At 38.4% G+C, this 25,480-nt stretch overlaps 1 protein-coding gene and 1 long non-coding RNA gene across 4 annotated transcripts; one reads left to right on the top strand and one right to left on the bottom strand.

Annotated features, from left to right (window-relative positions):
* Positions 1–243: 243 nt before the first annotated feature.
* Positions 244–3,258, bottom strand: LOC148125341 (uncharacterized). Its single transcript, XR_015744360.1, has 2 exons — positions 3,123–3,258; positions 244–413 (listed from the first exon to the last, which is right to left on the bottom strand). It is a non-coding gene; the product is annotated as an uncharacterized LOC148125341 (long non-coding RNA).
* On the top strand, positions 3,142–25,480 carry U2AF1 (U2 small nuclear RNA auxiliary factor 1). 3 transcript variants are annotated; one of them, XM_026713601.2, is made up of 9 exons: positions 3,209–3,304; positions 7,016–7,103; positions 13,420–13,486; positions 14,168–14,234; positions 16,629–16,678; positions 17,165–17,263; positions 21,097–21,230; positions 21,364–21,456; positions 25,203–25,480. In XM_026713601.2, the coding sequence occupies exons 5-9, from the start codon at positions 16,649–16,651 to the stop codon at positions 25,357–25,359; spliced, it is 513 nt and encodes a 170-aa protein (XP_026569386.1). In that variant the 5' UTR covers positions 3,209–3,304; positions 7,016–7,103; positions 13,420–13,486; positions 14,168–14,234; positions 16,629–16,648; the 3' UTR covers positions 25,360–25,480. The 3 variants fall into 3 exon arrangements, with proteins under 3 accessions (XP_026569384.1, XP_026569385.1, XP_026569386.1); XM_026713599.2 differs by lacking the exon at positions 13,420–13,486 and having other exon boundaries at positions 3,142–3,304; XM_026713600.2 differs by lacking the exon at positions 14,168–14,234 and having other exon boundaries at positions 3,146–3,304.

The raw sequence follows: 25,480 nt of genomic DNA, 5'->3' as shown, positions 1-25,480 counted from the left end.
ATAATGGAAAGGAAAAGGTGATGTTGAATAAAAGGTTCTAAAAGATGCATCAGTTTTATTCTTTCTCAAAGGACAGAACTTATCTTGAAAATAACATTCTAATACTATCATCTGCTGTAAATGTTGTGGCCAAATGTTTAACACAGCTGCTTCTGTTTACAGAATCAGAGATTTCACATGACACAGCTTTTTTCTCTTTATTTCTACACACCGGAGCTCAGATAATCTTTTTAGTGTATACACAGCACAGCAGAAGTAATGTGCATTCTTCAGCTGAAATCACAACCTGCTTCATGTCCATCCAACCTCTTTTTGTGTGGATTATGGATCGGATGGTGGGGCGGGCTTTCTCTTCTGGGAAACTTTCACAATCCCATAGCAGAGAATTTGTAAATCCTGGTCCTTTCTTTTATCTAAACAGATAGGGGATCTTTGTGTCATATTAGATACAGCTTGCTTTCACGATTCAAAAGATGATTTGGCATTAGGTATTAACGGTAGCACAAATGTACATGGCACTGAATTGCACTTCCCACATCATTGAAGTCTGCCCAGCTTCCTTTATAGGTTATGAATTTTTACACATTATAATTTTATTTACACTTAAAATTATATCATTATAATGATATTAAGCATGCATACATTTCCTTGTTCAATTAAGTAAACTTTCACATTTAATTAAAATTGCTAAACATAATTTTAAGTCCTGTGATATAAAACAGCTTATTCATACAACATGCTAATCTACAGTGCAATTTATTTGGCTCTGATTTAGTTGTAGGCACCTAATCAGTCAGCATAACAATGATTTAAGAAATTATAACTTGTGAGAGAAATATTGCTACGATTCTCCAATTTTTGTTTTCATCTTCATGAGCCTTAGCCATTCACGTAGTCTAGACCAGCGGTCGCCAACTGGTGGGCCGCAGCCCACTGGTGGGCCGTGAGAAAATTTTGGTGGGCCGCAGAGAAATCTCACCCCAGAGCACCCCCCCAGAGCACCCCCCCCCAAAGCAATTAATCCAGGCTGCGCAGAAACACAAGGCTGCACCGCCCACATGGCCTGTGGGAACCCCCCCCGCCCACTCACAAACTTGCATGCTGAATTTTTATTTTTCTGACCATCATCTGTTCTGCTCTGCCAAGATATTTAGATTAGCTAGGAAGCAGGAAATGATTGGATTTCTTGCTTTCTAGCTAGTCTTTAGATCTTCGGCTCAGCACGGCCGAACCTCCCTTAGGACTGAAGGTTTGCTTGCGAGCAAATTCAGTGCAGACTCACGGCAAGCAAATTTGAGAGACTGAGCTAGCCAATGGCAGATAGATCTCTGAATGAATCTGTGACTCTGTGAGCAGCTCAATCTGCCTGCTTTGCCTGATTTTGGGTAAAAGTTGCTCTTTTTTATAAAACATTCAATATTTATATAAATATTTATAATATTTACATACAAGCCATGCCCAGCCAGTCACATGATCACCAAGCCACACCCACAGAACCGGTTAGTGGTCCCTAGGATCTAAAATTATGAGTTTGGTGGTCTCTGAGGTCAAAAAGGTTGGTGACCCCGGTCTAGACATTTTATTCCCTTCTCTTAATGGAATGAAGATTAGTAAATAAAGGCAAATTACTGTATAAGAAATAAGTATGAAGACACAAGATCCCTGCTCCATAGGAAACATTTATGAGGACTCCAATGACCCTAGTGAGATTTATGTGCAAATGCCTTCTCGATGGGCTCCCTCTTACAGTAGCAGTATCAGCAGTAGTTTTGCTTCTTCTCTATGAGTTTGTCTTGTATGACTAATGTAAGTGGCAACAGCAGCAATTTCATGAAAGCTAACTTCCTTTTTGCATCCTCCATAATGATTCAGACAGAGTAATTCTGTGCATAAAGAGAATGGCAGCTCTATCAATAGTAAACAATGTAGTTTTGAAAGAAGGAAAAAGTTAAACAAAAACAAATAATCTTTGCTGATACAAGAGAAGGGAGTGTTGCTTTACTGTTGTGTAGGCCGGTATTCAGTAATGAACTGATATTTTTCATCTAGCCATTTTTTATATTTGATCTATTCATGATAATAGACATACCTAATACTCTTGACTCCTATTTTCTCCACAACTCTATGAAACGGGTTGGGCCAAGAGAAAGTGACATACAGAATTCATTCCGTTGGTTTTGGGTCAACACCTTAATCACTATACCAAACATAATAAATACCAGCCTATTTGGGGAAAAAAATCTGGGCAAAAATTATGCTTCTATTTTTAACCCCACCCTGAAGAAAAATGCTTTACTTCATAAAGTGTAGAATAATTTTACTTTAGAGCCAGTTTGGTACGTAGAAAGACAATCAGGCTAAAAACAGGACAATTGTGAGTTCTAGAGCTGCCTTGGGCATGAAGCCAGCTGGGGGATCTTGAGCTATTCACTTCTCAGCCTAAGAAACACATTGGCAAATCATTTCTAAAAAAGTTGCTAAGAAAATTGCTGTGGTTTGTCCAGGCAGTCTGTGATAATTGGACATGGCTGAATGGAAGTAAAATATATATTTTTTACTTTACAATAAAATATGGATTATCCTGAGCATAGTCAATCTGAAGAACAAAGTTGCTGAAGTGGAAAGAGACAGATCTTAGTTGATAATTATTGGGAATTTCATTATAACAGACATAAAATGATATAGGTATATTCAACAATACAAATGGCAATATGCATGTTTAGTCTTGCAGTTACATTGCATAAATGCTTGTGTTTACCAATGTAAAAGCTATTTTAAGACAATAGCTGAATTTATCTATCTCTACCTCAGATAAATTCAGCTATCAATCATCTCTGCTTAGGTTGTGAATTCACCTAAATGGTTGGATCAGTACATCACATTAAGTGAACTATAGGTCATTTTATAAATGTCTTTTTAAGTGGGATATTTTAAAAAACCAACGGTAGGATAAAGAAATAATCAATCCACAAGAACGACCCCGAAACTAATCCTGTGGAAGTGGGTGCAAGAATCTTACACAGCTGAGCCACCCGGGGTCGAAAGGTAAGGAGGCCGCGCGCTGTGTACTCCGCGATGGTAGCACACAAGCGCATGCGTGAAACTTTTCCCAGTAGTCCCACCTTTCTGTGCCGATTGGTCGTAGACGCTCCATCATTTCACGAGTGGTGGGACGGCAGATATTTCCGTCGCGGACTTGTGACGTGTTAGGTGGGTGCCGAGTGATCCGGCGGTCGGCCGGGCCGGGCAGGTTGGGAGAGATGGCGGAGTATCTGGCCTCCATCTTCGGTACTGAAAAAGACAAGTAAGTGCCCCCCCTCCGAGGTTTTCCCCCCCTCCGAGGTCCCCGAAGTGCCTGAGATTTAGCAGGGGGGCCACGAGGCTTTTGACAGCGCTCTGGTAGATAACATTTATAGCAATGGATTCCCACGAGGAGCTCTTTTTCTTTCTTTCGTTCTGAAATTCGCGCGTGCGCGTTCTTCCGCTCCAGGAACTCCAAGCGCGCGAAACCGCCAGCTCTTTCACAACTTGCTGTTGCTTGAATGCCTCGTGCACACTGAGGGAACGCTCTAGATTGCAATTCGGCAGCGCGTGCGCGCGCGCGTTTCCTCTTTCTGGAGGAGGAGCGCGTGGCATAGTTGCCCGCGCGTTCTTCCGGAAGAGTCACTGATGGCGGGCTGCTGACGGCCAGGGCTGCCTCAGTCCGATTCTCCGCTTTGCTTTCCCATTTCCCCAACGTTCTTTTTTTTTTTTTTTTATGGCGGCGGAAGCGCACGTGAGAAACCTTTGTCAGAAAGAAGACAAGTCTAAAGGCCTCAGGCGGCTCTTTTCAGTATTTTCACTGCAAATAGTTCGGGCGGGAAGCCCTGGAGGAAAAAAAAAACCTCTGCTTTTAGCGTTCTTTTGCCCCTCTCAGACATTTAAGGGAAGAGGGGTTGAAAAGTTGCGCCTGGCCACCATTTTTAAAATTCTTTATAATGCGAAGTGAACACTTCAAAGTTTTCTCATAGCCTTTTGAGATCCTCTGATATCTATAAGAAATCCTGGCTTGTTAAAACTTATGTGCTATGTACATTTTATTTATTTGTGGAAGGGTTTCTCTCCTTTACTCCCCCAATATCAAAATATCCCTAAGATAATTTGATACTGATACATAGCAACAAAACCACTTGCAAACTTTTATTTGTAGTTCAGGCAATGGTTATTACAGTTCCAATATATATCTTCCTGACCGCTAGAAAGGGTGCCATAAGAGGTTGGCTATTCCAGAATGATATCCCAGTGATTAAAAAAATAATAATTATTTTAAATGCACCACATCACACAATGGGCAGAATTTTCAATATTCCCACATGCATCAGGTCAGTTTGTTTTACTTGAAAAAAGATAGTCTTGGAAAAATGTAGAAGCCAAACAATAAACAGGTTTATAGGTTAAAAGCACCTCTTTAAAGTGTATTTGAAACTTATTGGGAGTCATTTCAGTTCCTGCAAATGAGTACTACATAGCTGGAATAAATTATCTGCCAGTAGACAGGTTGATCTGCCTTTTGATCAGTTGCATTTTCTGGATAGCTTTAAAAAGCAGTTCCATGGAGAACACATACAAATAATATGTTCTGGAAATGGTAAACTGATAAGTTACTGTAACCCTCCCATTTTCCATCAAGCAAAGCTGGACAGAGGTTTCTGACTGTGGCTGCCATATCCATATTTATCCCTGTAATCTTCATCTAAGTAAGGTATTCTGTAGTTACAGCCTCATATTTTTTATAGTCTTCCCTATATGGCAATAGTTGTTGAAAACAGAGATCCAGTAATGCCTCTTCATTACCATTTCCCATAGAAGAGTTTATTATATACCAGATCAAGTTATTCATCCCCCAGCCCTTGTGGCTTGGAAAAGCCAAGTAAGGTATGAATCACCCAGCAAGTGATGGAGCTAAAATAACCAAAATGAATCCTAGGCAACATATTGCAGAAATTATCCCAGGTGTTTGTTCAGACTCATCTATGCAAAGTTCAAACCTGAGTGAATGAGCTATTTTATCAGCAAAATGTGGCAAAACATTCCACAGTGGCCTGTGGAAAGAGCTTTCCTGTTTTTTCCAAAGGGGAACAGTTCAGTAAATAAAGCTAGGGCTGTGATGGTGAACCTATTGCTCCAGTTCAGCTCCAACATGCCTCCTGCTGGCCAGCTGGTCTTCAGGTCTCTGCCGCACATGCACAGGGGGGGTCATGTGTGCATGCAGGATGGTGTGCGTGGGGGGTTGCACGTGCATGCGCGGGGGGCAGGCATGTGCGGGGACCCAAGCATTGTATTGGGGTTTGGGCACGCGCATTCACGCATGCGCGCATGTGCTTTGGGCACTCGGTCTGGAAAAGGTTATCCATCATTGTTCTAGGGCATATTCTACCAATGCAATAAAGGCAGCATAATATGCTTTTTTATACTTACATTTACAATGTAAGCTGAAACTTCATATGTGTGTTTGGTCAAATTCTAGTCTTCCAGCAGTTTCCATTGATTTATTTCCTATAGCTCCCTGATAAATTAGGACATGGGTAAAAAAGGGAAATGCCTCAGGGCACTTTTATCAAGTGCTATGGCCATCTGGATGTCAGAGCTTAACCACAGGTTCAGCAAAAGGGTGTGGCAATTTATTGGGAAAATTCTCAATGTCCCACTCTTCCTATAGATTGGCAATAGTTATATAAGTCTTATCTAGATTAGGAAGTACAGTGTAGGATCATGAAAAATGACTATATAATATTGCCCATTTCCAGATCATTCTTCGGTCAAGACTTGATTAAAAGTATAGCTCCCTCTTAGAGTCTAGCCAAGACTGTGATTACTTGGGACATGTATGAAGTCCTGAGCCTTTGTAGAGTTCTTCCATCTCAATGTTCTAGTGAATTTGAAATTGCCTTGGTGGTTTGCAACATCATGGATTTCTGGCTCCCAGTTGTTTAACATCTAGAGATTTAATAGTAGTTGACAATTCCTGATGTACAACAAGCACTTCTGTTATGAAGTAGCTGTATATGTTCGCTATATAACTCTTGAAATTAAGTAACAACTCGGGCCTAATATATCAAATACTTGTGCTGGTTTTATATGTCATATAACCAGTCCATGGTTCGCTTTTATGAACTTTGTGCTATGTCAGCTAAAACCTCTAAATGTTTTTTCCCCAAAAGAAATAACTAGTAACGTAGTAGTAGGAGTATGGAAGTAGGAGTAGCAGTATGGAAAGGCTTTAACACTACTCTAAAGGAAGATTCCATTTCTTAGTTATACTAAATGAAATTGAAAACAGCGGCTTGAATATTTATATTTCCTAATGTTACCTGGTTTTAATTTACAAGGTATACTATCCATATGTATTGTCCTGAAAATGCTTTATTTGGCTTTCCTGTTATTTTTATTGACAGGAAATAATTTGCATAGGTTCAGGAAATTATCATGAAATATTTCCACATAATGTACTATCATATTTTTTTCTACTTTATATATTCTGAGAACCTCAAAATCAAATAAGGTTCTATAGATCTTCACTGATTTAAATTGTTGTATAAAGCCTATCTAAATTACATCACAGTTCAACCATATAGTATTTGGGAATAAGCTTAGCTTTGTGGACTTTTCAAGGAAACCAATTTAAGATTAGATTGTTAAACTAGACAATAAATTTTGAGAAGTACAGCACAGTTTATAAAGTATTTTATATGTAAGTTTATATTATATTATTTTTTAAGTAAATCGGTGAATATACTTATATTCCTTTCTCTTTTTTCCCACCACAACAACTCTCTGAGGTAGGTTGTGCTGAGAAAGAGTGGCTGGTCCAAAGTCATCCAGGCTTTTGTGCCTAAGGCAGGATTAAAACACATAATCTCCTGGTTTTTAGCCTGAAAATGTCCTGTCTGCTTGATTTATTATTTATTATTTCTGTTCATACTGATTTTACTGATCACTAACTTTCAAAAATTTCTTTATTTTTGTTTGATTTCAGAGTCAACTGTTCTTTTTATTTCAAAATTGGAGCATGTCGCCATGGAGATCGATGTTCTCGGTTGCACAATAAACCAACATTTAGTCAGGTTTGTGTATTTTCTTTTTACAGATCCTCAGATCTTTTTATATAGCTGTAACTGTTAAAACAAGTTCTGTAAAGTTGTAATTTGTTGAAAGTTTTTTTAATAAGAAATATTCACAGGTTACCTTTTCTAAAAGCTGCCCTTTTACATTATTTTATTCTGTAGCAGTTGAAAAGTAATACTTCTTTGACTGTGATATGTTACAAGCCAGCCAGTGATAACCTTCTGGGTCATATTTGGCATAGTAAATAAATGCCTTTTTTAATTGAAGAAATATAATTTGACTAAAACCATCTTTGATCGTTTTTCTGATAAGTAGTTCTGTGAAATGGCGAATATGTTCAAATTCGTGCACTTCAAAAAAAAAAGCTGGCATGAAAATGACTGTCTCCAAGAGAAATTTAGGTGAAATAATAATAGGCCTTGCTAAATGGGTTTTTATGTAGCACAACATAGATTTCAGTTTTTCATTTTATGCTAACATTCTAGTCATTTTTAATGTCATTAAAATAGATAATATTTTTACATCTCAATAAGTAAAAATCAAATATATCACATTGTAGTTTAGGAATGGAGAGCACCGGTCTATGGTTAGGCAGTCTGGTGCTCTCCAGGTTCAGTTTAATCAGTTCCGCTATAACAAGCCATGATGAGATTGTAGGTATTGTAATCTCCAAACTCTTAAATGTATAACATCTATTCTGAACTAGTTGTGAACTATCAAGATAACTTTATTAATAGCAATACACAAATCCTTTAGTGTACACTTTGTCTTATTTTATTAAGTAGCAAACTTTTTAATGTATGAATTTCCATATATTCCAGTTTTTTATCTGTTAAAAATGCTGAAGATTAAAATAATAAACATTTGCTATGAAAATAGGATATCAGCTATTTGTAATGTAGAATTAGCCATACTCAAGCACTGCTTAGTAAAGCTAGCTAGGATAAAAGTTGAGAATGCAATGCTTTTGCCCCCTCCACTCCCCCAGCCTGTTGTGAACCAACGACACCAATGATAAAGGGAAAATATTTTACTCATGAAAAGCCTATAGATAACATGACTAGAAAAATCTTTCCTGTTAGTACTGCATTCATTCATTCATATATATGTATTATATATATATATATACACATATATGTATGGTATTCAGCTTTGTTCGGGTATTTTCCCACATCATTATAGTTGTGCTTTTAAAGTTGTAGCACCGTTTCAGCAGAATCTCATCTGCCATCATCAGGCTTCTGTACTGTGTTCTTCTGTGAGTCAGATAGAAATGTTGCTACAACTTTAAAAGCACAACTATAAGGACGTGGGAAAATACCCGAACAAAGCTGAATACCATACATATAAATACCCGCAAAAACTTAAGAAAACAAACACACACACACACACACACACACATATATATATACACACATATGCACATACAATTAACATACATACATACAATTAAATTTACAAAGATGTAGTCATTGCTGTTTACTTTCTTGTATTCTATTTCTAGTGGATTTCTGAGTGGATAACAACATTGTTATTCACTTAGCTTATAACTAAAAAATATAACATTGCTTCGGGATGTTTTTCAATATTCCAGTCTAGTTTGTATTCCCAGTTAGTCTGCTATCCAAATATTTACAAAATCAATCTGCTTAGCTTCCAACTAAGACAGGGTTATTAGATGTTGCTAAAAGTTGGGTAATCAGACATTTAGCACTATTAATTTAACAGAAATATCTAGCCAAAAGATTCAAATAATGTATATACGATTTTATATATATGGGAGAAGAACTACTTCAGATTACCTGGCAATAAATTGATTAATAAGTGCTAAAATTTTAAATAGTACCTGGAAAAATGGGAGGCTGCTTGCAAATGACACCTTACTGACACAACATTGTCATAATGATTGGTCCTTGTTAATAATCTTGCTGCCTTATTTATATCTTTTCCATCTACCAGTAGGATACTTAAGAACTTTATAGAGTGTAAATTAAGATATAAACAACACCAGTAACAGAGTAATAAATATTAGTACAAATCAAAAGGCTTAGCTAAAGATCTTGATTCCTTTTCTGAAAACTGAAATAGTTGAGAGGAGGCTTCATGGCACTCCAAACAAAACACTGTGTAATCAATTTAGCAAATGTGCCTTTGAAAGCATGGAGATCTTGTAGAACAGGGGTATCAAACTCACTTTTTTGAGGGCCAGATCAGCATTGTGATTGTCCTCAGTGGGCCCGAGGGCATGGCCAGAGAGGGTGCAGCTGACTGGGCATTGCCAGGGGCGTGGTCCACTTGGCGTAACTCACATGGGTGGTGCCTGTGGGATTGGGCAGGGAATCCAGGGGTCTCCGATGGATGGGGTGGTGGGTAGGAGGTTTGTCCTGCAGGGTGAGGTGAGGCAGCGGGTGGGGCAGCTACAGCCAAAAAATCGTCGCTCACCACTCTTCATGTGTGTGTGTGGTGGGAAATGGTTTCCAGCTGTAGATGCAGCCTGCCAGTCCTTCAGCTAGCGTACGTTGTTGCTCCAGGGCCCACTACCAGTACCAGGCTGGCTGTTCAAGCAGCAAGCAGAGGCCATGGGAAGGAAAGTGATGCAGACCACTGGACATGCTTACTCTGTCCCACTGTTTTGGCGGTTGGAGAACAGGTTGCCGCTGGTCATCTCCTCAACCCCCTCGCGGGTCTTGCCCTTGGCCTGTGTGTGGAGTGTGTTGCCCTCGCGCACTCGACTGCAGCAGTGGGTGCATGAGAGGGGTGCTCCACCAGCAATCTCTGTAGGAAGCGGGGGAGGGTGCGGCATTTCCCTGTCAACTACCAGACCCAACACACGGTGCCCAACCGGGCTTCAACAAAGCGGGGTGGGATAGGAAGTGACGCCTGTCCCAAGTGTGGAGGAAGAGGATCTTTGAGCCCCAGGTAGCGCCCTGACGACTTGCCTGCTCACGCAAAGGGAAGCCCTGCTATCCCCGAGCCGTGCCTTCCGTGAATGCCAGCTGAGCAGGAAATTTGGCTGCAATCCTCAGCTAGGAATGGAGATGCGCCCCCCGCAAGACAGAAGGCTGCCTTCAGGGACCACAACCTGGGGGCTTCTGTCTGAAGGCACTGCATCGGTCAAGCAGTGCCCCCAAGCTGGAGCTGCTGCTCACAGGGCAGGACGGGGCTTGAGTTTCCTTGATGAGTAGCCCTGGTGAAGGAGGTGCATCACTGAGGGTCTGTACTCCTGGCAGCTCCTGGGTGGCAACTTTGCCACCGCTCTGCAGACCCACCCAGCCTGAAGGAGGGAAAGAGACCAACTAGAAAGGCTGAATAGAAGTGGTAAAAGCATGCCCATTCCCAGAAGACAAAAGGCGGCCACTGTGAGTGGGGAAAGCTCAATCTGCATCAGGCACTATGGCCTCCCAAGCCCAGCTAGAATCGCATGCCTTCCCCCCCTCCCAATATCTCTGCTTCCCCTGGGTTACTAGGGCTCCGATGGGAATCTGGCTTTCCCTACTTGCTGTGACCTTTTTTTGCCTGCTGGGCCAGGGCCTCAGCTGCTGGTGGCCGAGGTGCATCGGGTGTGCAAGGGGAACATGTCTTTCTAGCTGGCTGCTTTGCCTCCTTTGGGCTGGGTGGGTCTGCCAAGTGGTGGCAGAGTTGCCACCCAGGTGCTGCCAGGAGTCCTTCACCGGGGCTGCTTGGCAAGGAAAGCTGAGCCCCGCCCTGCCCTGCGAGCAGCAGCTCCAGAGCGCTCTCAGGGCACTGCCTGATCGATGCAGCTACTTCAGACAGAGCCCCCAAGGCTGCGGTTCCTTCCCTGGACTGAAGGCAGCCCCCCCCCCCGCCACATTTTCATTCCAAGCAGAGGATTGCAGCCAAATTCCCTGCTCAGCTGGCATTCCCGGAAGACGCAGCTTGGAGCACCAGACCTGCCCAGCTTGCAGGAGGCAAAGTGGCCAGCTAGAAAGGCTGAATAGAGGTGGTAAAGCACGCCCAGGCCCAGCAGGCAAAAAAAACACCTGCCACCACAAGTGGGGAAAGCCAGATCCCCATGGGATCCCTGGTTACCCAGGCCCAGCAGAGATGGGGAGGAGGCATGCGATCACAGCTGCGCTAGGGTGGCCATAGCGCCCGATGCAGATTGAGCTTTCTCCACTCGTGGTGGCCGCCTTTTGCCTGCTGGAAATGGGTGTGCTTTTACCACTTCTACTTGGCCTTTCTAGCTGGCCGCTTTGCCTCCTTCAGCCTGGGAGGACCTAGTACTCCGGGTAGCCTAATGGACCTGCATGAGCAGCTGGCAGCCTCGGTGGTGCAAAAGTGCATTGGGATGGCATGGGCCAGGCATGGGCGCGTGTGTGCCCGCCGCCTCCTGTGTAAATGTGCACCTGCCGGGATGGGTGGGGCCAAGCCAGGCTGAATTGATGCGGGCCGGGCCCTTACTATTTCCAGGAAGGCCATGCGGGCTGGATCTGGTCCATGGACCTTGAGTTTGACACCCCTGTTGTAGAAGGTTTCCCCTATATGTTTAATATCCAGATAGATTCATAACTTCTTTAATTTTGGAGTACTTTACAGAAATATATTATGTTTTCCAACTTTGATCTGCCCTAATACCTTTAAAATCTTTAATAATCATAAAATGTTATTGCTTGATGCAGTGGCCCCCAACCTTTTGAGCACCAGGAATCGGTTCAGTGGAGAGAGTTTTTTCCATGAACTGAAGGGGGAGTGATTTCGCATGCTGCCTGCATCCCACAGATGGGGCTTTGCTTGTTTGTGTGGCCCAGTTGCTGGCATGCTGTGGCCTGGTTATGGTCCATGGACCTTGAGTTTGGGATCCCTGGTTTAATGCTCTGCTAATGCAAGGAATGTAAACAAACTGTTTAAAATTTAATACCACTGTAGATTATTAAAGATACCAGGTTTCTGTGGCATTACAATTCAGTGACTGTAAATTTAATTTTTAAAAATTGCCTTTTATCGCAGTCTACTTGCAATAGCATTTTGCTAAAAATTGTATTATTACATTTACAGTTTTTAACTTGAATTTTGCAACAGCTTTTAACACCAGTAGTTATATGTAGAACAGAGAACTAGTTCTATATATTGTAATCAACTCAGTGAATATTGCTGCGAAAATTTTGTCCCAATACTTATCGTTCATTGGGTATTCAACTCACAAGCTAGAACTTTTTGTGGTTGTCTGCCTTGTGACTCACTACAGTGTTCGTTTTGGAAAAAAAATTGTTTGGTGGTCATTTTTTATCATTGCACCTCCTGAAATTAATTAACGAGTACCGAGGTCAATTAGCCTGAATTGAGAACTATAAAATGAGTAAATTAATTTAATTTGAATTACTGTGCCCTGTGTGTTTCGCAATATTATGTGACAAGTTAGATATGTAACAAGCAATAGCTATAGCTTACATTATTATGGTTAATGCAGAGGTATATTACTAAAGAATATGATTTTTTTAAAAATCATGGAGGTTCATGCCAGCTTGCATTAAAAACAATATTAGCAGTTAGAATCAATCATTAGTGCAGGAATATCAACAATTGATTAAACAATTATTTTACTGTGACTAAGGGCCACAAGGTTAACACTGGCTGGTTTTATAAAAAGAAATACGCTCTGAAAACAATTTTGTAAATATAGTGGTTTATATCAGCTCAAATAAAAGCTCATGTAAACTAACATTTTTATTAAGTAACATTGAGCAACTTAAACTAATAATGGACAATTCAATTCTGAGATATTAGATTACTAACTTAAACATGGTTTGTTTTTTCAGACAACTTGATATTAAGAAGAACGGTACAAATGTAAGGTTTCAAGTCTGCCTGGGCAAATTCTTCAAGTAGAAAAGTACAAAGGCTGAAAGGAAAATCTTTCTTTAAAGATCTGCAAAAACTGAACATTTAGAAACTCATATTATTTAAACAGAAACTCCACCAAGAAAAATCTTGATAAGACTGGAGACATGATGGCAATCATCTTGATATATTGACATATATTGTGGACATTAAGCAGTCATTTTATATCTAAACTGAATGGATTTAACTTTAAATAAAAAGATGTTCACAGATTGGCTAATGAATTACAAAGATACTGTAATATTAATTCCATTTCTAGCTGTTGCTTCTTGGTGAAATTAGTAACTGTTTTCATAATATGAATGGTTTTTTAAAAACATGGTGCAAATACAAAAAAAATAGCAATACAACTTGAAAAAAATATTAAGCAATTCACAAAAAGTTGTCTCTTTGCAATTGTCTGTTATATGCACAGCAGCCAGTAGAATTCCCCTTTTTATTTTTTTTTCCCCGCAGACCATCTTGATTCAAAACATCTATCGTAATCCCCAAAACAGTGCACAGACGGCTGACGGCTCACACTGTAAGTCCCACAGTTGGAGAAATTTTTTTTTAAGAATGGTGTTAAAGAGCCCATTCCTAAATATGAGAAAATCATGTTGGCTTCTGAGCTGCTGACATAAAGCTGTTGCAAACAGGACAAGTGATGGAACTCTTAACATAATGATCAAGAATTTGTTAAATGCCTAAGTATATGCAAAAAAGAATGGCCTTTAACAAACAAATTGATTAGAATTTTCTTTAGGAGAATGTGAAACATTGTTTTTGTAATTGTTAAGAGTAAGCATTAGGCATTTATCAAAAGTCTTGGTCTTTTTGTCTGGTTTTTTTTTTTTTTGCCATTAACGGTAAGTGAAACTTAGAATTTGTTTCACCTTAACGTTCTTAGACAATAGAGATTTCAGGACAACATTATTGTGTGTTACGGCAACCAGTTTCAGACATTTTAACATGATTTTTATGGCATCAAGAATCAATTATTAAAATAGAATTGTTGCATTTGAAACTAATACAATAATAAAGTGTTGTGAGATCTCTATTTTTTAATGTTAGGGTGGTTCAAAAGGGACACATATTTTTCTCGTGGGAGAAAATAACGTTCTCTCTTTCAGCACTGAGACTCAACTAAAAGTGATCACCAGACGGAAATCAGTTTGTTAAACTTATTTTCCATAATATAAAGTTGTTGCGTTTTGTATTTCAGACCATTGCCCTCTTGAACATTTACCGTAACCCTCAAAACTCTTCCCAGTCTGCTGACGGTTTGCGCTGTAAGTTCATACAAGTTCCTTCACTGGTTCCCTGGGCTTGATTGTCAGAGCTCAGTGTCAACTGAAGCTGGTCTACCATTTTTAGTTTAACAAAGCAAACTGACCACATTTTGTAAAATGTGTCTGAAATTTTTTGTCCTCAAAACCCAGCCTCCCATCCCAAATTTTGGCTACCCACCTGTTTTATTTATATATATAGTTTTTTTAAAGGAACAAGTTAAAAGCCTTGAGTCATTGTTCTGCTTCTTGGTCCTTGCCCCTAGCACCAGTTTTTCAGTGTATTTTTGATACTTTGCTGTTATTCAGTGATTAGATCAACAGCATGTTAATTTAATTTAAAATGTTCCATCTTTATTTAGATGCTTAAATCACTTTAATTTGACCTCTCTGTGTGGGTACACTTAAAATTTATTTCTTAATTTGAAAACTGAAATTTAGTAAGTAATGGGAAAATGTGGAAATTAATTTGAACTAACTCTGAATATCTATATAGTTATGAAATATGAAAGTCTTACTTGTCTACTGTACACCAGTAGAAATAAATGATTTAAAAGGGTAAATAATTGAGCCAGTCTATGATTTGCTCTTGAAGCAGTTAAACAATGCAATGATCAAGAATAGTTAAACACAACCTGTTAATTATGGTGCTGTGTCAGTTTCCCACTGCTAAATATGCAGTGATACATCATTATCTGAACATGTGTTAAAATTTCACCTTCAGCCTAAAAATTAATTAATATATAAGCTATATGGTTTGCTGTGAAGTTGTTACAATTTTATTGGCCCCAAATCTGCTAGCTGAACATTCAGCAGCAGGTATATTTCAAAATAATGTAATAAAAAATCAAATATAGTGTTTTAAATTTAGTGTTATTAGAGTAATAACAGCATTCTGCTGTTAAGGAGTTGCATGGTTTGTTAGAAGACAGTTTGGTTATTAAATGTTTACATTGTTTAACTACTGTGCTCCCCTTTGCTGTAATACAATAGCATCTAGTAACAGTACTCTGATATTATATTCATTTAGTCCAGAGTACTAATTTGTAATTTGATTTATTTAGGATTATCTTTTACAGGAAAATACTTTTATTAAATTTAGAAAAGTCACATGTGGCAACAATTGATGTACTGAGAGAATCTGAACAAGTAGATAGCCGTTAAGTTACATTATATATAAATAGCATATTTCAGAACTTTGCTGCAACTTTTTTTAATGCATTTTAAAACCTCATAAAAGATTTAAATGAGTAGATATATTTATTAGTGTTTAGTATTCAATTTTATATGTGTTTTAATTTAAGTGTAAATGTAGCCATTAGCCAGTTTTCCTGAATATGCAATACATGCATATTGGACTGTAGTTCCCACACTCAGCATACTGTTAGCAGTTATAGAAGTTATACCGCAATATATCTTGAAGGGACTGGGCTGTTTGTTATACATTGTTGTTATCTTTATTGAAACAGATCTAAAGTTGATCATAGATAACTTTTTAATGAAGTGTTTGGGAAACAACTACTTTAATTTTCCCAAACATTATTATTTTAGACTCTTGTTTGTAAAGCTTGTTATTTGAAAGTATAAAATACTTTCAACTAGAAGTTTTTAAGCTATTCCATTGTATTTAATATTGGATTAAATGGATATAAACAGCATTAATATCTGTTTAGTAAAGGACTTTCGTGCCATCAATTTTTGCCATACTCTTTCATTTGAATTAAGTATATTTAAAACATTTGCATTTAATAGGTGGCCTAATTGCCTATAAAGTGGCCTAATTGCCTATAAAGTATTCAACTTAAGGCATGGAGATAACATTGGACGGCTTGCTTTAAAATTGAAATTTGCAAGATACTTGGAACAAAATTCCTCCTCCAATCAGTAAATGCAATTAAAATGGAGGGCTTATTGAAGGAATGTCATATCTGTTGTGTTAATAGCTGTATTCAATTGTAGGATTGTGAGCAGTTTTAGTTGTATCACCAAAAAAATTAATATTTGCTTTTAGGAATAATAATTTTAACATGATATTCCCTTAGAATATTTAATATATTTTCTTATTTTAGTCCTAGAAATTATATTTGAAAGATTCGTACAAAAGCTATAATGTTGGAGTACTTAACATCAGATTAGTTTCCTTAGTTACCACTCATCTATTATGAAAGTGTGCATTTGGGTTGTTGATTGAAACTATAAAAATTGCTGTGTTCTTTTTTAGGGACTTGCAGAACTGCTCATGGTCTACATCTAATTTTTAGCTATATTATATATTTTTTACTCCAGTAGACGGCTTCTACTGTCATTTCACTAAAAATAATTAACAGTATGCCCCCAAAACCTTTGTATTGTTACAGTACAAAACAGGTTCTAATTAATGTGAATTGATATTTACAGGTGCTGTGAGTGATGTTGAAATGCAGGAACATTATGATGAATTCTTTGAGGTATGTTATACTGAATAACGTTTTTGACATTTTTGTAAATGCAAACATCAAGAACCCTTTCTGGTATTTATAATGGAGTAAAATATTTTAAAAATTAAATTTCTGCCCAGTGCTTTTTAGGCTACATGTTGAATGCAAACCTGAGTGAGTAATTAAATTTGAATTTATTATGGTTGATCACATAGTCAGCCAGATGTGTAAACTGGATTTGGCATCTCCATTTACCCATTGATTCTTTTCCAAAGACCTGGAATAGGCAGGTATTACTGTTTGATGCTATTAAAGGTATTGCAGGATGTAAACTGTTCCAAGTAAAGATGCCTTTTGAGTTTATTCTTATTATTTGCAAACCACCAAAGCCATTTGGTAACTGGTGGGAAAAAAAGTTTAAATGAAATAATTATTGTGATGGCCCTTTATATTTTTAAGAATTTTTGTGCCATATTAAAAATAATTCAGTGACAGTAAGCTTTTTGTCTTATCTAGGAGGTCTTCACAGAAATGGAAGAAAAATATGGTGAAGTAGAAGAAATGAATGTCTGTGATAACCTTGGAGATCATTTGGTTGGAAATGTATATGTAAAGGTAAGATGTAGAAATGAATATAGATGTAGATCAGAGAGGCATACTAAATGGAGTATGTGATTTATTTGGAACTTAAACTATGCTGCATTTGCTGGACTATTGCAGATGAGACTATGATTGGTCAGAAGACAAATATATTTTATTATTTCAAGACTAGAACAAAACCCAAAAAGATTGCAGGGTGTTTTACAGGAAGTACAAAAAACCTGTTGCTCATTGTCCTTTTTCAGCAGCATAGTATATCCCACTACCTTTTCTCCAGTTTCCCAACACTTTCCATTCCTCTAATCCTAACCCATGCCACACAATTTGAGAAGCAAATTGTGATTAAAAAAAATATTTATCAAATAGTCCTGTCATTCTGATGTTTATTTTTGCTCAACTGTAACATTAATCAATTCATTAATTTTATTCATAGGGAAGGCAGAGGGGTATATAAGTTTATACTTTTCAGAAATTGCTGTACCACAAAGTTTGAGCTACTAACGTAGTACATTTCAGGGCCTGAGTCCTTTATCAAGAATACAAAAAGCTCCATTTCTATCCCTGGATGTTTTCACTGCCCTTTATAAAGAACTTGGAATCTGAAATACATTAGATTAAACAATTAAAAAGCATCATTTTAGTATTTCCAGATCACTTCTCTGTCATAAGTACAGTAAATTTTCTAAGCGTATAAATGTATGTTTTCACAGTAACATGTCTTAACTATAGGCAAAATCCACTATAAATGACTGATACATTATGCATCTGAAGAGAATGCATACTGAATTCTGGTTAGAATACAGAAACGTTCTAGAATCATTAGGTTCCAATGAAACTTTGTTGTGGCCATCACACTTCATAGAGCGCTGAGTCATCTGGAGAACAAACAGAGCTATGTGAGGATGCTCTTTGTGGACTACAGCTCTGCGTTTAACACTATCATCCCAGATATACTAGTAACCAAACTGTATAATCTGCAAGTCCCCACCCGCTCCTGGATTAAGAACTTTTTGACAAACAGACCACAGTCTGTTAGACTTGGCCCCCACCTTTCTTCCACTATTACACCCAGTACTGGTTCCCCCCAGGGTTGTGTCTTGAGCCCCCTGCTATATGCCTTGTACACCTTTGACTGCTCACCAAGCCACGCAACAAACACCATCATAAAGTTTGCGGACGACACAACCGTGATTGGTCTCATCTCCGGAGAGAATGAGACGGCATATAGGGCAGAAGTAGAGAACCTGTTTATCTGGTGTTCACAGAACAATCTGTCACTGAATGTCCATAAAACCAAAGAACTGATTATGAACTTCAGGAGACATGGACAGGACCATGCCCCACTCATCAACGGAGAACGAGTGGAAACTGTCCCTACGATCAGATTCCTTGGCATCCATATTTCAGCTGATATCTCCTGGTCCCCTAACACCAAGGCCATAGTGAAGAAGGCTCAGCAGCGGCTGCACTTCCTGCGAGTTCTCAGGAAGAACAATCTGGATAATCTGTTGCTGGCTTTCTATAAAGCCTCTGTGGAGAGCACTCTGACATATTGTCTGCGTGTGGTACGCAGGCTTCACAGCTGAGGACAGGAAAACTGTACAGAGGGCGATAAACACAGCTCAAAAGATCATTGGTTGCCCTCTGCCTTCCCTGGAAGACTTAGCCAGATCCCACTGCCAAAGCAGAATCAAGGCCATTATAGAAGACCCCTCACACCCTGGCAATTATTTTTTTGATCTGCTGCCATCTAGACAGCGTTTTAGGTCAATAAAATCCCACACCACTAGACTAACAAATAGTTTCTTTCCCTGGGCCATCCGAACCGCCAATAAACATGAAGTCACTACCTCATTAAGATGTGAAAAGATGTGAAATCTCAATACCTCATTCAGATGTATAATAACATATTACAGTACAATCCGTCTCTTGTGTATTATACTCGGCTAAGCATTACAGTGTTGGATGTATATTTTGTGTATATTTGTAGATATTGTACTCTCAAATTGCAAATGGAGACGTATCTTTCTTCATTTTTAAGTGCTTTGGTTTTATTGTATTGCGAACAGTTGCTGGGGTACATCCACAGTTTTGTTGTACTTGTACAATGACAATAAAGTTCTTCTAATTCTAATTCTAACTCTAACTTTGTCTTGGTAACTTTGTTTTTGTGCTTTTTTTTCTTTTTTTCAAGACACAACTGGACTTTCTGGTTTTTCTTTGAAGACATTTTGCTTCTCATCCAAGAAGCTTCTTCAGCTCTAACAGGATAGTGAGAAGCAAAACTTTTTCAGAGAAAAACCAGAAAGTTTAATTGCCTCTTGAAAAAGAGAAAAAAGCACCTTTGGGGCAACCAAGACCCGGATGACTGAGAATCTCTATAGATATACTTTAGTTCTATTAAAATGCTAGATGCTATTAAAAGATTATATACTTTCTAAATCAGCAATTTCTGACAGAGTTTTATTAAAATCTTATTACAGTAGACAATTAGATTAGAAAAAAATATTTTCCTCTCCCTTTTGAAGCTTTAGTTCAGGGGTCTCCAACTTCGGCAACTTTACGACTTGTGGACTTCAACGCCCAGAATTCCTTAACCAGCCTTCTGGGAGCTCACGTCCACAAGTTGTCAAGGTTGCTCCAGTTTGAGCTAGTTTTTATGATCCCTTATTTGTGTTATTTTAGTATTGTCACAAAATATTGTTAGGTAGCTTACACTTTACATGTATAGAATTAACTGATTTTTATAATGATAAGATGACATTCTTTTTAAATTCATACTAAGGCTAGATTTTCAAAATGTTTTTGAAAACGTCTATTTTGTTCATGGAAAAATTAATATTCTACTATTAATTATTCTACCTTCTCCCCCGTCCCCAACACTGCTTCTCCTTTTCAACCTTCCAAAATATTGCCACTGTAGGTTGGTTAGGGTTTGCTGCTCCTCCCACAGGAAGATACCCCCACCCCCACCCCAATAAGACTCACAATTTATTCCTAACTGGAAAGGGAGACATTTGGGAAAAATTGGGTGGGGGAGGTGGGACTGATTTCTCAACCAGCCCCCTGAACTGGAGCATCCTGCCCAGGCTGCTGTTAAGATATTTTTTCATAAGCCTATTTTCATTTTGGAAAATATTTATGAATAGTTTTATATGATTATGTGGCTAAAACAGGGAGCAGATGAAAAATCAGGATAACAAAAGCCATGTCTTAGATTGCAGCAGCAAAATTCTATGTCTAAATGTTTCAGGCATGAAACTTAATAAAACATTTTAGCAAAAAACGTTTTATCATTTTAACATACAATATATGGAGACAACATTGGATAGAAAATCCCTCCCCCCCCCCATATGTCAAAGTTTGCCTTGCATCTTGGAAAAGCCAACCCCTGCGATATGAACAGCACTGAACTGAATTCGCACTGGCCGCGGTAGAGGCACAGGCAAGTGGGGCCAAATACCATCACCAAATCGTTACTGTGGGCCTGAAAAACAAACTATTCAATGTATAGTGACAGAGTACCAAAATAAAACCTATAATGGAGACTTTGTTGATTTCTTATCTGTGACAAATGAAGCAAAAAACTATTTAATCCAGACTTACATTTATACTATTCTAGATTCTATATTTTGTATATATGTTTTTTACTGAAATGTAATGTGAATGTGCCATGTGATCAGAAAATGGTGACGTTGTGGCTTGAAACACTTCTAGAATGTTTGGGAAAGCTCATTTCGTGCTCAAAACATTCTGAAACAAATATTTTGCGCATCTCTATTTTTTGTTCGGAATATTTCCTCTCTGATTCAATTCAGTTAAATAGAACCTTTTGTAAAACATTTCAGTTTCGACGTGAAGAAGATGCAGAAAAGGCTGTAATTGATCTGAACAATCGGTGGTTTAATGGACAACCAATTCATGCTGAGCTTTCCCCTGTGACAGATTTCAGAGAAGCTTGTTGCCGTCAGTATGAAATGGGGTAATAAACCTGTCTTTATGATTGCTTTATGTCTCTTAGAAATTATCTTATGTGACTAAAAGTAATTAATAAAATCAGAGAAAAAGTTGTAATGTTCTTCATTAATCAGTTTGATTAATTTCTTTACTCCCAGAGAGTGTACAAGAGGTGGTTTTTGTAACTTTATGCATTTGAAGCCTATTTCTCGAGAATTGCGACGTGAGCTGTATGGCCGCCGCCGCAAGAAGTAAGTATTTCTGTATTGTAAAACTTCAATAAGTATTTTTAAAAAGCATGTTATTTAAAAAGAACTGTCAAATTGTGCAAAGAGGCAGAAGAAACAATAGCTCATATACTCGGCTTGTACAAGAAGATTACAGAAACTGATTATAAACAATGACATAACACAGTTGCCAAAATGAGTCACTAGAGCGTCTGTAAAATTATCATGTGTCAGTAATGAAAAATTGATGGGAACATAAGAGTGGAAAAAGTAGTTGAAATGAGTAGGTTGAAATATTGTGGGATTTCCAGTTAGAAAATAATAAAATCGTGGGACATAACATTCCAGATTAATGTAATAAAAAATGTGTATGCCACTCAATTCCCAATGACTGGATGGTTTACAGCTGTTAAAATGCAACATTTAATGACAGCTATTAAAATGTAAAATGCAACAAACAGTAGAAAACACGCACATGGCACAAGACAAGAACAACTGCAAAGAAAATAAGAAGGGAACAGAAACAAAGATTTATCGGCTCCAAAACGTAGGCTAAGGGCCAGGTCTTTAAGGCCCATTAAAATACTAGCAGGGTGGGAGCCATTAAAGTCGGAGGAACTTCATTCCAAAGGATAGGTACTGCTGCAGAGAAGGTATGCTTCTAGCCTTGACAGATGGCTAAACAATGCAGTTGGTGGGTGCACTATTAATCCAGAGTAGACCAGTCTTGCCAGATCAAGCTGGTCAGTCAAAAACTATGGGAGACAGGCAGTTTCTCAAGTAACCAGGCCCTATGCCAAGTAGGGCTTTATAGTTACCAGCACCTTGAACTGCACCCAGAAATAAACTGACAACCAATGCAAATTGCAATTCACGGGTATTGCATATTGCGGGATGCCCATCATTCCCTGCACTGCTGCATTGTGGACTTGCTTCTGGTGGTCTTCAAGGGCTGACCCATTCAGAGCATGTTATAGTTATAAAGCTGTGAGGTGATCATGGCATAACTGAATGTCTCAAAGGGACCCACATTCTTAATGGTGTCTTAAGATATGTTACACTACAGTTGATAGCGATCACATTTGTATAGAGATTGAATATCAATAATTCAAAATCTTTGTTTCAGATTGATTGATTTAATTTTCTGTTCTCACAGGGTGGGGGTTTTTTTAGCATAGGGTGTTGCTGTAACTGGATAACTTTTACATGTGCCAAAAATAGATGAAATAGGTAATTTTTAATAAGTCTTAAATGTAAACAAAAGTTGAAACAAATGGCTCATGATGATGGCTTCTAAGGCCATCTTCATGTAGTATATTTGAATATTGTTATTCTTAATCTATTACTTACTGTTTTGTGGTTTCATAAAACTATAATATTAGTAATAATAAATGAATTGTTTGTATATTGACATTAGATTGAACAACTTTTTCATATCTATTTCTATAAAATACTGCTGGAAAAAATTAAGGTTGCAAAGCTTGAATTCTGCCATTTCCTTATCAAAGGAAATATGTGTAGTACATATGTAAGTGCTGTGATTTGTATGTCCAGCCAGTATCAAATTCCATGCGAACAAAAATAATCTTGTCTAGAATATTTAGGAAGAAAAAGTCACAACAACTGTCTGAAAGATCTTCAATCTCATCTTTCCCAATAAAGTCCAGGACACTTTACTGTTTTCAAAAATTGGATTAAGTTTATCAGGATATAAAATTAAAAAGAAAATGAAATTAGTAGGAAAATGAAGAGGAAAGGGGGAAGGGAAAAAGTTTAAGTTAAAGGGAGGGAAAGAAAGAAAAACATTGACTTTCAACACTTTTTAATACAGTAGAATAAGGTAACATTGCAGCGTCAACTTTTTATTTTTACATGGAAGTCCAGGATACTTTAAACAATTGCCCTCTGGATCTAGAATTTGACATGGTGCATGATAACAGATAACAAATAATCAGAGTTGGAAGGGACCTTATAGGTTATCTAGTCCAGGGGTCGCTAACCTTTTGGACCTCAGGGACCACCAAACTCATAATTTTAGACCACTAACTGGTTCTGTGGGCATGACCTAATTTGTGGGTGTGGCTTGGTGGTCATGTGACTGGCTGGGCATGGCTTGTATGTAAATATTATAAATATATAAATATTGAATTTATAAAAAAAAAGAAAGAAACTTTTACCCAAAATCAGGCAAAGCAGGCAGGCAGATTGAGTTGCTCACAGAATCACAGATTCATTCAGAGATCTATGTATCTGCCATCGCTAGCTCAGTCTGTCACATAAAATTTGCTTGCAAGCAAACTCATAAAATTAACTCACAACACACCATGCATGTAAATATTAAATTTTTTATTTAAAAAAAGAGCAACTTTTACCCAAAATCAGGCAAAGCAGGCAGGCAGATTGAGTTGCTTACAGAATCATTCAGTGATCTATCTGCCATTGGCTAGCTCAGTCTCTCAAATTTGCTTGCTGTGAGTCTGCACTGAATTTGCTTGCAAAATTCAGTCCTAAGGGAGGTTTGGCTGTGCTTCGCTAGAAAGCAAGAAATCCAACCATTTCCTGCTTCCTAGCTAATCTAAATCTCCTGGCACAGCAGAACAGATGATGGACAGAAAAAGGAAAAATAGCAACTTAGCAGACAAGTGTGCCAGGTAAGGAGTGAGTGGGCGGAGAGGGTTCCCGTGGGCCATGTGGGCTGCGCAGAGTTGTGTTTCTGCGCAGCCTGGATTAATTGCTTTTGGGGGGTGCTCTGGGGGTGAGATTTCTCTGCCACCCACCAAAATTTTCTCACAGCCCACCAGTGGACCGCGGCCCACCGGTTGGCGACTGCTGATCTAGTCCAACCCCCTCCCCAATCAGGAGACCCTACACCATTTCTGACAAATGGCAGTCCAATTTCTTCTTGAAAGTCTCAAGTGATGGCGCTCCCACAACTTCCGAGGCCAAGCTGATCTAACTGACTGCTAAATTGCTGGGGATTCCTAAAAGTGGCAGCTGAAAATTAGACAAATCCACGAGGAGCAATGTCCTAATGGCTCCTACTTCCCTAGGGAGGGTTATTGTGGCAACTAAAAAGTGGCTTGATATAATACTTTATAATTACAGATCACATTGCATAAATACCAGATCAAGAATATGACCACTTCATTATTTGGCCCCATGCTGACATGGGACAAGTCCATAATATTTATGAAATACCAAGTCAACTCTGACCTCAACCCCAGGGAAGAAAGGCTAACATCTTCTGACACAAACAACCCTGGAGAAACAACCATAAATCTTTTAGTGAGATCAAGCAGTTCATAAAAAATAATGATGTTGAGCAACCAGATAAGCAATTCAACAATACTCCTGTTGAGCTTACTTTAATAAACAAGGCTTCATATCTTGTTAACCTGTGGTACAGTGTATCTGATACCAATCAAACTCTCCCAAAGTATTGCCAGGATCTTTCTCCTACTTAGTACTCATGGAGAATATAGCAATGGAAGCCAGGGCCAATTTCAGATGGGGAAAGTCTTTTTCCTTGACCTATCTGCAAGGAACTGAATAAGAGGATAATCATTTCCCAGCAAAAGGTCATTCATCTCTGCACATTATTAAGAATACAGGTAAACAGCCTTCAATATTTATGTAGTTATGTAATGATGCAAATTATGTCATGTGGAATCCTTAAATTATATTTAATATTTTGCACTTATTCCTTGTATATTAGTATTGTGCATAGGCCAAAGTGAAGTAGTTACACATTGCTTATTTTTATTTTATAGGCATAGATCCAGGTCAAGGTCTCGTGAACGTCGCTCTAGATCCAGAGATCGTGGTCGTGGAGGAGGTGGTGGTGGTGGTGGAGGAGGAGGAGGAGGAGGGGGCCGAGAACGTGATAGAAGGCGGTCAAGAGATCGTGAAAGATCTGGACGATTCTGAGCCATGCCATTTCTACCTTCTCTGTTAGAAAGTGTTGTAGTTGATTGACCAAACAAGTTCATAATGAAACTTTTTTTAAAAAAAGATGGGCTTCTGAATAAAAATTTGTAGTGATACAGTT

The sequence above is a fragment of the Pseudonaja textilis genome, chromosome 7 (genome assembly GCF_049901715.1).
Source record: "Pseudonaja textilis isolate UNSWEBS1 chromosome 7, rPseTex1.2, whole genome shotgun sequence".
Taxonomy (NCBI): Eukaryota; Metazoa; Chordata; class Lepidosauria; order Squamata; family Elapidae; genus Pseudonaja; species Pseudonaja textilis.
Note: the sequence above shows the minus strand (reverse complement) of the source record. Positions and strands in the feature narration are given on the sequence as shown.